General features: G+C 41.8%; 1 protein-coding gene across 3 annotated transcripts in view; it reads right to left on the bottom strand.

The window, feature by feature from the left end:
- LOC139751282 (uncharacterized) overlaps positions 1–12827 on the bottom strand; it is a 134430-nt gene that overhangs the window by 91460 nt on the left and 30143 nt on the right. For all 3 annotated transcript variants that reach the window (XM_071666601.1, XM_071666600.1, XM_071666599.1), the window contains exons 5-8: positions 12323–12435; positions 7675–7857; positions 3864–4004; positions 374–727 (exon numbers count right to left, since the gene is read on the bottom strand). In XM_071666601.1, the coding sequence (XP_071522702.1) occupies positions 374–727; positions 3864–4004; positions 7675–7857; positions 12323–12435 (791 nt within the window). The remainder of the gene's footprint in view (positions 1–373; positions 728–3863; positions 4005–7674; positions 7858–12322; positions 12436–12827) is intronic.

The raw sequence follows: 12827 nt of genomic DNA on the forward strand, positions 1-12827 counted from the left end.
ATGTATGTAATCCATTACATAATGTAACCAGTTTTAGCATACCTGCAAAAGTATCTCCTTTGTAAGCAAAGATACCTTCATAAACATGGCATATCTAATATGTATTCTTAATATAGTTGAACATATCCTTACCAGAGAAGTTTTATGCCTCAAAAGGACTGATCAGTGACCAGCATACATGCATTACAAAGTTTTCATGAATATTTAAATGAGTTTATAATCAAAGTCTTCTAGTGACCCATCAAAATTTGTCTACTGATTACAGTTAGTGAAATAAGAATGGAAGAAGAGACAAAAATTAGAAAGGAAAATTTGAAATCCAACCAAGTTGTATCAGTATTCTTAAGTAAGCCTTCGGTTATTAGCAGCTTACCTTAAGGGAAGCAATAACCCAGGCTTCAGCCTTGGCATCCCATGTAATATCAGAATGAAAGAAGCCAGAAAGGGCAGGTCTGCCTCCGCTCTGGCCATCTAGAACATACTGGCGGTTGAATGGGGAAGAGTCACACACTCCACGGCCTCTCAGGTACATTGTGGACCGCTCAGAGAACTCACATGGTGTGCAGAAAGAGTGGGAGTCAAGGCAGGCAATATCTGACCATCGTCCAGGGAAATCATCGTACAACATCACGAGGCAGTTCTCCACAGTGCCACCATTAGGTCCTGCCCCTCGCCACGGTCCCTCCCATCTGATTGGTTCTCCAGAAAAGTACACCCACTGGCGCTCCTGTGGCACATAGTAAGAAACATTAACTATTGATGAAAAGAAGAGGAAGCTGTTGTGCTTAATGATCTGTCACCAAATAGAAATCCTGATGAGGTCATCAGTTTGCAACAATTTGTATACCACTTGAAAAAAATAAGTTTCCATTTGAGTATGCAGATTTATGTAAAGTATGAGTATGCAGATTTATGCAAATGCATACACTGAACTCCAATTACTTTGTTTTTAATTAGGGGAACTCATAGGTAAGTATCATATAATGTTCTTATGCAAACAAGAATGTGTCCAGAGACAGACAGATATAGAGATGACAACATATCGTGCTTATAGAAGGCAAGTGAGTTAAGATTGAAACCAATAGTCTGTTAAACTAGTTCTAAGGAAATAACTTACTGCACATTTTGAACATACCTTCAACAAGGAATACTGTAATGTGCTGTGTGCTACTAGGACCTACAAAGAAAACAGTAGTGCATTTGATATCTATGTACAGGTTTATGCTGCAGAATGCAGTGATATATTAGTGTTTGATGGTCATCCACTCTACATCTTAAACCTGAAATACAGTTGAATGACTATGAATTACATATCTGAGTAATAGAATGACTTAAGATTGAGAACTTGAGATAAAAACAGGATTTACCTCCTTTTGTAGCAATGATATTTTGAAACAAGCAGCTGCGCAAAACACAGGTTGGTTAGAGGAAGGAGCAGAAACTTATGTAGGACCAATGTCAGTAGAGGACATATCATTTAGCTTTGGTTTCTCTCTTCACTGGACATTTGTATATGGGTAGGAGAGATAACAAGAAACTGATGATTCATAATGAAGTTGTCTGTTTTAACGTTTTTAGATATAGTGGTAGAAACAGAATAGCAAAATGTAAGGCACATACCCACCCACCTCTCCCTCCTGACAAACTGCTGGTAGGAAATAGTTGAAATAGAAAGTACTGTGCATTGTAGATAGATAGATACTACTTTAGGAATTTTGTAGGAAAGTGTGGACTGGAAGAAATTCCCTATCAGTTTGACAACATCTGCTCTGTACCTAGATTCTGAAAAAGAAAGACATAATTAGTAGTAAACTGACTTTATACAGATAACAGTTGTCAATTAGATATTTGTCTAGCCATGATTTGAAAGTACTTATAGTTTGCAAATATTACTTCAGGACGTGATTTATTCCAGTGCTCCACCATCTCAGTATATGAAGAAATATTTGCCCACATTGTTTTTAGGTCTTCATCCTTTTATTTTTAAGGACTAAGTTTTCAGGATCTTCAGTATGCATGTTGCACCATGAGTCTTTAATGTTGGTGAGTAGGGTGAGGTCCAGAAGATAGACATGAAAGAATAACTTTTACATATATGGGAAATTTAGTTTCAGATGGATGTACCTCTGGTTAGGTGGAATTTAAGACTGGTTTGGGAAGGCATTTTGCCCTTTTTTATAGTGATTACCTGTTTGTCCTGTATGGGGAAGGAATTTTATACTTATTGGGTCCCATCCCTTGAACACTTTGTATGATCATGCTACCTCTTGAATTTATGCATACTGTCAGCATTAACCATATCCTCAGTCAGTTTGTTCCAGTCATCCACCTATCTTATACTAAAAGAGTATTTCTTTACATCCTTATTTACAAGTTTCTGATTTGATTTCATGTTATGTCTTCTGGTTTCTTTGTCTCTTCATCTCTCAAAGTACTGCCCACTTCATAGACCTCTTTTAAAAACTTAAAGGTTGTGATCAGGTCACCGTTTACTTTTCTCTCTTCCAAGGTGGGTAAATTTAAAGCCTCCAGCTTGTTCCTGTAGCTTATATCTATCTATCTATATCTCTGATGCCCATTCTTTCTAGAATTCACATCAAGGGGTGGCCAATGGCAAAAGAGTCTCCATTTATCCCTGTCTTTACATGCCTCCCTTGCATACACCATTCCACACATTCTTCCACCATTTGTCTCCCTCCAGTATTCCAACCCCCCTATTTGCCCAAGTCACAGGTGGTCTTCCTCTTGCACCAACCCTTTTAAGTGTTACAACTCTCATACACTTTCCTAGTAAACTCCCAGCCTTGCATTCTTCCAAATGCCCAAACCATCTCAAAGTATTATGTTTCACCCATTTTACCTCTCCACAGTTCATTCCCATTGCATTCCCTGCCATGCCACATCTCTCATACACCCTTTCATTTCTTTCTTCATTCCATCTAGTCATACCACATACTCTTCTCAAATAGCTCACTTCCATAGCCTGGATTCTTGACCTCTGTGACTCATTCCATATCTGTTTTTGGCTGCATGGATCAGGGTTGGGAGGACTATGCTGTCCCTGTAGCTTAGTTCTTTTAATTCTGGAACTATTTTTGTTGTCCTTCTATGGACTTTCTCTCTGAGTTCTTTGTGCTTATTTACTTGCGGTGCCCAAACCTGAGAAGCATATGCTAGTTTTGGCCTTGTGTATGATATGAACAGCTTGCTCAGTATTATTTTAGCCACATACTTGAAAGATTGTTGAGTCACTGCAATGTGTTTATGTTCAACCAGTGCTTTGTTGAGTTACTGCAATGAGTTTATGTTCAATCAGTGCTGTGTTAGGGGAACCTTAAGTGTATGTTGTTGAAGTGTAAAGCCAAGATAAGGTTGTTTATAAAGGGTCTTGGTTGTAAAGAACCAAGTGCTAAGCACTTTTAGGTGAGATTGTATTGGAAGTATTTTTGTTGTTGTGGTTGTATTGGTGTAGGTGGATGACTAAGCAGGTGAGGTGTAGTTTAGGGCAGAACAGATGAACTGTGTGTTGAGGATACTAAAGTTTCTGAAGGTATATGTCTTCATAGACTCTGCCTGCAAGTATGTAGTGACACCATGAGTGGTTAGTCCTCCTTCAGTGAAAGTGTATCATTGTGAGTGGATAGAAAGGAGTACGGTCTCATTGAAGACCTTCCCAACCCAGAGGAGCCCATCTTACTGTGTTTCCACAAGCATGGCTTTGAAGCTGCAGGAGCTTCATGAAAGGGGTTCTGAGGTTACATAACTGTCAATATTTATGAGAAAAAGAAGAATGGAGATGGAAAATGGGGAGAGGTTAGAAGTAATCAGTGAAAATGTGAGAAGAATCATTTCAAGGACCTCACCTGTTGAGAGTCATGGGCACCCAGCCACATGTAGGAGGAGCCATGTCCCCCAGAGCAGTAGAAGGCCCGTCCCACTGAGGTTTGATAGAGCCATGTGTTCTCCTGTGTTGTTGTGGGTACACCCACCTGTCCACCCACCACCTGCTGACAAGTAAGGCTTAGTCCTTATATCATTACTATTTTATTTACAAAAGAAGTGCAGGTAGTAATGGACATTATGAACCTTGGAATCCGTCATTTTTCTTATTATGTATATCATGCTCATATCTAACTTTTGGTAATATGAAATCTATTATTTTGTTTTAGTGTGTAAAAGCTTACTTGGAATACTAATGATTAAGAGGAACTTTGCTTTATTCATCTGAATCTTATCAAGGAGCTTAAACTAACAGTCTGTTTCCTCAGTAAACCCATGGTGATCTGATTCTTCACATCAAACCTAACAAGCTTCCCTGAATTATTGTAGATTCTTGATGTAGTATTTTCTTAATTAGAAAAAATTACTAATCTAAATATTGTTAAGTGGAGAATGTCAAAAGAGATTAGTAAGACTAGAATGGATCAGACCTAGAGATGGTAGTCCTATAGCTAATGTAATTTATTTCAAGACAACTTTGTGATAAGCACAAATTTACAGTTATTTTTGCATCAGTCTACTCTATATATAAAATGGCAAATATGTATCATATACATTTATATTTTTTTCTCCTTACATATTTGCCATTACCCGCATTAGCAAGGTAGTGTTCAAGAACAGATGATTAAGCCTTACCGAAAAATTCCTCGCTTGTTCTCCTTTTCTGTTCCTTCTTTCGGAAAAGTAAAACCCGAGGGGAGGATTTCCAGCCCCCCAGTTGCACCCCTTTTAGTCACCATCTTCAAAATGCAGGGAATATCTGGGAAATATCCTTTCTTCCCTATCCTCAGGGATATATGTATATTTTATTTTTATATTTATTTTGCTTTGTCGCTGTCTCCCACGTTTGCGAGGTAGCGCAAGGAAACAGACGAAAGAAATGGCCCAACCCACCCCCATACACAATGTATACTCACACACGTCCACACACGGAAATATACATACCTATACATCTCAATGTACACATATATATATACATACACAGACACATACATATATACCCATGCACACAATTCACACTGTCTGCCCCCATTCACTCCCATCGTCACCTCGCCACACATGGAATACCATCCCCCTCCCCCCTCATGTGTGCGAGGTAGCACTAGGAAAAGACAACAAAGGCCCCATTCGTTCACACTCAGTCTCTAGCTGCCACGCAAACCACAGCTCCCTTTCCACATCCAGGCCCCACACAACTTTCCATGGTTTACCCCAGACGCTTCACATGCCCTGATTCAATCCACTGACAGCACGTCAACCCCGGTATACCACATCGATCCAATTCACTCTATTCCTTGCCCTCCTTTCACCTTCCTGCATGTTCAGGCCCCGATCACCCAAAATCTTTTTCACTCCATCTTTCCACCTCCAATTTGGTCTCCCACTTCTCCTCGTTCCCTCCACCTCCGACACATGTATCCTCTTGCTAACGCGGGAGACAGCGAGAAAGCAAAATAAATTAAGATATATACATATTCATTCATTCATTCATACTTGCTGCCTTCATCCATTCTTGTCGCCACCCCGCCACTTATGAAATACCATCCCCCCTCTCGCGTGCATGAGGTAGAGCTAGAAAAAAAAAAGGCCACATACTTTCTAGCCATTATGTGTAATGCACACGAACCATGGCTTCCTTTCCACATCCAGGCCCCACAAAGCTTTTCATGGTTTACCCCAGACGCTTCACATGCCCTGGTTGAATCTGTTGACAACACGTCAAGCCTGGCATACCACATCGTTCCAATTCACTCTATTCCTTGCACGCCTTTCACCCTCCTGTATGTTCAGGCCCCGATCACTCAAAATGTTTTTCACTCCATCCTTCCATCTGCAATTTGGTCTCCCGCTTCTCCTCGTTCCCTCCACCTCTGACACATATATCCTCTTTGTCAATTCTTTCTCACTCATTCTCTCCATGTGACCAAATCATTTCAACACACCCTCTTCGGCTCTCTCAACAATCCTCTTTTTTATTACCACACATCTCTCTTACCCTTTCATTACTTTCTCGATCAAACTACTTTTATCCAATCTTGTCGCCACCGCGCCACAAATGAAATACCATCTCTCTCTCTCTCTCTCTCTCTCTCTCTCTCTCTCTCTCTCTCTCTCTCTCTCTCTCTCTCTCTCTCTCTCTCTCCTCGTGCGTGCGAGGTAGCGCTATGAAAAGACACATTCACGCTCCTCTGCACAACACCCTATGTGTAGCCCATGCCTTGCATCCATATAACACTTGGAACCTCTGTTCCTTCAAACATACCCATTTTTGCTCCGAGATAACGTTTTCGCCTTCCACACATTCTTCAATGCTATCAGGACCTTTGCCCCCTCCCCCACCCTGTGGCTCGCTTCCGCTTCCATGGTTCCATCCGCTGCGAAATCCACTCCCAGATATCTAAAACACTTCTTCCTCCAGTTTTTCTCCATTCAATCTTATAATGAACCAGGGTATGTGAAGCGTCTGGGGTAATCCATGGAAAGTTATGTGGGGCCTGGATGTGGAAAGGGAGCTGTGGTTTCGGTGCATTATACATGACAGCTAGAGGCTGAGTGTGAACGAATGTGGCCTTTGTTGTCTTTTCCTAGTGCTACCTCGCGCACATGCGGAGGGAGGGGGTTGTCATTTCGTGTGTGGCGGGGTGGCGACAGGAATGAATAAGGGCAGACAGTATGAATTATGTACATGTGTATATATGTATATGTCTGTGTGTATATGTATATGTTATACGTTGAGATGTATAGGTATGTATATGTGCGTGTATGGACGTGTATGTATATGCATGTGTATGTGGGTTGGGCCATTCCTTCGTCTGCTTCTTTGCGCTACCTTGCTAACGCGGGAGATAGCGACAAAGCATAATAAAAAAATGAAAAAGAATATGTGTATGTATATGTGTGTGTGTGTGTGTGTGTGTGTGTGTGTTACTAGACTCTGCTAGGTCAAGATTACGCTGAGAGAAGTCACCTTGGGCAAAGTTTTTCATGGAATTACGGTTTTGTCAAAGAACTTCACACTCTAAAGGAGTCTAAAGTTTCCTGCCACTGGAAGTAGCACAGCTCTGCACTGCAGGATCCTTTAAAAAAACGTCTTGAGGAACATCGGGTATCTTTCATAGAAAATGGTCCTGGGGTAGTTATGAATATATTCACCTCACCTTACCTTTGTGTCTCGGAAGTCTTTTCTATCCTTATGAGGCTCCTGCAGTACTTAGGAAGCATGCCATGCTCACCTCTGGTAATAAAGTTTTTGTGATGTTGCATGTGTGTTTATGTGCAGTGAGTGAATTTTTTTTTTTTTTCTTTATGTGTACTCTTAATGGTAGTTTCATTGTAAAGGTTATAAAGGGCCTAAGGTTGTGTTGAAATTGTGCTGGAGGGGTGGGTGATGCCCAGAGTGTAATTGGGATGATGAGACTATTGTTTGTGTGGGGAGTGTGGTTTTTACTGGTTGTATATCTGGTGTGTTAGAGTTTGACTGAGTTGTTGAATGCTTGTTGGGTTACTTCACTGTGTATGCATTTTGTCAGTGTTATATATGTTGGGATGGGAGCTTTCTGTAAGTAGAGGTTACTGAAGTACGAGGCAACGTGGCAGGACAAGGATTGTATCTAGAGGAGGTGTAGGCAATACAGTTTCTACCTGCAGGAGGTGCCAGCAAGACAATGGTCGTACCTGGCAGAGATGAATGGCCTGGGTGAGGGTGTATCGGTCAGGGAAGAAGGTGATCCTCCTGGTGGAGGCATCACAGACGATGTCGCGTGAGCGGCTGACCCATGAGACGCCCCCAAGAGTCTGCCAAGACTGGCGTGACCAACTGAGGGCATCACCTTCTGTGTATACCTCACACAGTGCCACCTGCAGTCAGTTTGGTAAAGTTTAGAGGTAGAACTGCCTTGTAGATTACCGAGGCTATCTGAGTTTATAGCTGTACAGAGAATACCATATTTGTTAGAAATAGATGCAAAAATGAAAGATTTTCCTTTTACGGAAGAACAGACATGGCTCCTTGGCACCATGCCGAGAAACCCAGTTTTTTCTGAAATACAGCACCAGTAATATATCACTTAAGGATCGGAGGTTAGGACTGTTGAATCAGTAACAAGCAAATGTTCTCATTGGATGGGGAGTGTTCATGAATGTTATATCCTTTGGCTGAAAAAAAAGAAATACAGTGATAGAACTGGTGTGGAAGTGGGAAAATTGATTGTATGTAATCACACCTCTTTGACTTACCGAACCAGATGTAAGAATCCACCGACTCACAAAGTATATGGAGAATGTACACAATAATGTTAGTATTTGAATTTTCCCTTTCATTTTGATGTGGGAATGATATGTAAACATGTTTATAGCCAGTTGAATAAGGTATTGACTAGTTTTGGGGTTGGTGAGGTTGTTTATAATGAAAGAATGGATGGAAAATCAAGATTATTAGCATAGCAGACAGCAAAGTTAACCGAGAATCACGACTTAAAAAGTGATAGAACTCATTACTAGAGTTAGAATTGAAAGTATGACCAGAGAAACAGGAGTACTTTTAAGTTGAAGGCTCCAGTCACGGACAAAAGTTCACATTAAGGCCGGGTCTTAATTGAAATAGAGAATAATGAAGGGAACAAGAAAAGACAAGGGAAAGTATTTTTGAATTCTGGAGGAAGTGAAAAACCGGTCTCTTAAAATGAGCCAGGTCATAGTTATTGGGAAAGACATGAGAAGTTAAAGAGTTCCAAAGCTTCTACGTGTAGAGAAAAAGGCAGTTATTGAAACGGCCCCCCACCCCCTTGAGTTACTGATGGCCACGCGGTAATTATACGATCCAGTAGTTTGCCGAGTATTGCGTGGTCTACCTCGTGGTGGGAGCACACACGCAGCCAGCTCTCGGAAGCAAAAACCAAAGTAATACTTATAGAAGAGGGAAAGTGAACCATCACTGCAGGGTAGCGCAAGAGCACCAAGTGTAGAAGTTACCCTGGGACAGTTTGTAAGTCGGACCGCTTTTGACTGAACTCTGTCAAGAATGGATGCAGAGGTAGAACCACCCTAGATGTGAGAGCAGTACTCCACACAAGGATGAATCAATGCCTTGTATAAAAAGAGTAACTATTCAGAAGAAAAGAAGTTTCGATGTCAAAACAGGACCCAGTTTTTTCTAGGCAGACTTAGTTATTTCTGTAATATGGGGGCTTCCAAGAAAGAGTGAATGATACTGTAATACCAAGTATGTTCCTTTAGTCAAGAGGTGGAATTACAGAATCGTCAAAGGAGAGACGTGAGTTATGAGGAGTTAATGATAGAGAGATGGGTAGAAAGTGGGTTCAGGAGCCATAAAACTTAACTAGATTTTGTCTGCCCCGCTGAGATAGCCTCTCCACGTCTGAGTTTATTGAGGAAGCTGTGTCAAGGCGAGATGCAGATCGAGTGAGAGAAAGTGCTTGATTGAAGGATGTGGATGAATACATTGTTGTCGTCAGCGTATGAGGGCATTTGATTATTTGTGGAGGAGAGGAAATCGATGAAAAAAAGGGGGAAAAGTGTAGGGAACAGGACAGAGCTTTGAGGGACATCGTTGTTGATAGAGAAAAGAGGGGAGGCTGATCCTTCAACAACCACAGAGATAGATCAGCCAAAGAGGAGGCTAGATATGAAGGAGCAAAGTGAGAGAGAGAAGCCAAAAGAGGGGAGATTTGACATGATACCCCGATGCCTTACCTTGTCTAAAGCTTCAGGTGTCAAGGGCAACAACACATGACTCCACAAAACCTTTCAGGGATGATGACTAAGGATATGGGAATTGAGAAGGGATTCGAAGACTTTGGAAATGGTAGATGTCAAAGCAATAGGACGATAGTTAAAAGGGTCAAAACGATCACCCTTCTTTGGGATGGGATGTATCAATGCAATGTTCCAAGGAGGAAAAATTTTGTTTTGACACGGAGACAGAACAAATGAGCAAATATAGGTGCAAATTCAGAGGCACACGTCTTCAGTACATGGCGATGGATGCCATCAGGACTATAAGCCTTGCTTGTGTTCAGAGAAAGAAGCGCTTTTCTGACAGTCCGAAAAAAAGATTATAGGGAGAGGCATAAGTTTAGTAAAAGGAACTATCAGGGTGTGAAGGAATGTTAGTCATCAAAGGTGGAGTTAGAGGAGATACGGGAACGGCAGAGAGAGAGAGCTATATTACCATCAGAAGGGAAAAGTAAAGGAAAGGTAGAGTGACTGAAGTTGTTAGAGATGCCCTTAGCTAAAGACCAGAAAGACGTAGCACTGGATGATGAGTAGAGGTTATCGCGCTTCCTTCGAATAAAGGAATGCTTTGCCTCCCGGATAACGTGCTTTCAGTGATTATGGGCAATGATAAAAGCTGAATGAGAGCTAGAAGAATGTGGATTTTTCCACGCATGATATGCCTGGTCCCTTGCCTGAATGACCTCAAAACAGGTACGGTTGAACCGAGGATTGGATGAAGAGGTCAGCTTGGAGGAAGAGGGGATAAATGCCTCCATTCCTGCAAGAATAACCTCCGCTGTGGGTTTAGGGGAGACGAGCATCGCCACATAAGACGGTGATTTACCCAAGTAAAGTCGGAAAAGAAGTTACCTCAGTAAGATCCGGTCAGCTTTGTTGAGTTGCTAGTATTTACGCTTAGAAGGGGCTGCTAGAGGGGGGAAGGTGCCATTCGAATAAATACTTTTATGAGGGTGTGATCAGATGAACCAACAGGGGGCGAGGTTGTGTGCTTACAGCGGATGGACTAGAGGTGAAAAACGAATCCAGAACATTAGGAGAATGGTCACGGTGGTCAGAACTATATGGGGTAGGGTCGGATATGATTTGCTCTAAATCTTTGAGAATGGGGGATGTAAAGGGCTTCAATCCTCCCGCCATCCGTATGGGAAGGATTCAACCACTTCCTATGTTTGAAATCGCCGAGGTAGAGGATCTCGGTTTATGGTGAGAGGATGTCACAGTATCATGGCAGGAGTTTTAGATAGTCGAAGAAGGGTATAGAATTTATAGAATTAGGAGAGCAATAGGCGAAACAGAGGACAAGTGTGGTAGTTGGGAGACAGACCTTGAGCCACATAACATCGTGGTTTAGGGGACTCCAGGTCTTTGAGGCATGTGACTGGTGTGTTGATGTGGGGACAAGCACAAACTCCACCTTTGAACTGGAATCGTGATTGGACATTATAGTTAGGTATGAATAATGGACTAGTGAGAACATCATTAGACAACTGTGTCTCAGAGAGAAGTAACATGTTAGGAGAGATTACTACACAGATGGAGTTCAGCAGAGGAAAGGTTACTGGAGTGGCCAAGAATATTGGTATAGTGAACAGAAAAAGAGAGAGGTCTAACAGAGAGGGAAAGGTCATGGGAGGGGCCGTTACTACCACTGCCAAAGCCCTCCCTCTCATTGGCAGTAGAGTCAGGCAGAAACCCGGGGAAGAGGGGGCCATAGATTTGACGGACTCTGTCTTGTTGTTACTTAGAAATGTTTTGAGTGGACAGAGTTGGTAAGAGTTATGTGAGTAAAAAGGTAAGGTTTGAGTAGGTATATGATTCCTGTAAGGAAAAGATGACAGGACTAGCCCGGTAGTACCGTTTTGATGAGACAAAGTAAGACCAGCAACCCTGACATGGAGACTGTAAGATGGTTCCGGCTCCATAGTCAGGATAGCACAAGAATCATGAATCTCTTGGTACAGTATTCAAAATTCACCGTGGAACCCATGTGCAAAGATGGATCTTTATGTGTAAAAAAAAGGAGTGAAAGCTGGGAATAAGCAAGAAAAACAAAAGTAGAGCGTTCAAGGAAACGGAAGAATATATATAAAAGAATGTTAAAACCAAGGAAACTTTGAAGAAACTTATTGCATGACAGAAACTTGAACTTTAAATCTAAGAGCTTCCAGTGCTTGAAAGGCTGCAGAGGCTTAGGGGAACCAAAAGTGTGAAGAAAATGTAGAATTTATCATGAACAGAAGTTCAAGGGAACCCAGACTTGAAAGGAGCCATGGGCTTAATGGGACCCAAGTGACTGAGAACAAAGGATGCATGAAAATCGGTGAAAGGAAGAAGAAAAAGTAAATGAAGATGATCTGACACTTGATAAGATAGAAAATAGATATAATTTATGACATGTCATGGGAGAGACCCCATGAGCTCCTACTGAATCGGAAACCTGCAAAGCGCCAATCGGAAGTAAAGAAACCTAAGACCCACTCAAAAAAGAAAAAGAAAAAAGAAAAGCCGAGACTTCAAGAAAATGGGAAGAAGTCGATGCCTATAATTACCAAGGTTGGAGTCTGACCTGCTTGATGGTGTCATCATCGAGGACAGTCCTCCAGATGTTGAGCTCTGTGAACTCCCCGCTAAAGCTCTGCTCTTGATGGAAGCTGCCTCCCAAGGTGTCTTGCTCTTGACCTGGTGGACACAACATCTCGGGTAATAACGAATATGATTTGATGATATCTTGTGCATATAATGACAGTATGGCTACTCAAAAGGATCTCGCAGCCGTCCACTTTAGTCACTGGGATTCATGAGGTTCGTCACACAAGATCCGTCCCCTCAGAAAATCCGATACCCCTCCCTCATTTACGCTGTTCCGTCTTCGCTAGTAAAGATCCACCTCCCTCCTGGTCATCTTTTCGACCAGTTTACAGGCTGTGTTGGTCAATCATACGGGCATGTGATTCGGTATGTGTTTTGTTTTTTTATGTTCCAGAAGCATTCTCATCTCATTTGGTATGGCTGGTGTGCGAGTGTACATTCTTTGAGTACATACAGTTCTTTACAGTTCTGTCAAGGCTACA

This window comes from Panulirus ornatus, chromosome 11, assembly GCF_036320965.1.
Source record: "Panulirus ornatus isolate Po-2019 chromosome 11, ASM3632096v1, whole genome shotgun sequence".
NCBI classification, from domain to species: domain Eukaryota; kingdom Metazoa; phylum Arthropoda; class Malacostraca; order Decapoda; family Palinuridae; genus Panulirus; species Panulirus ornatus.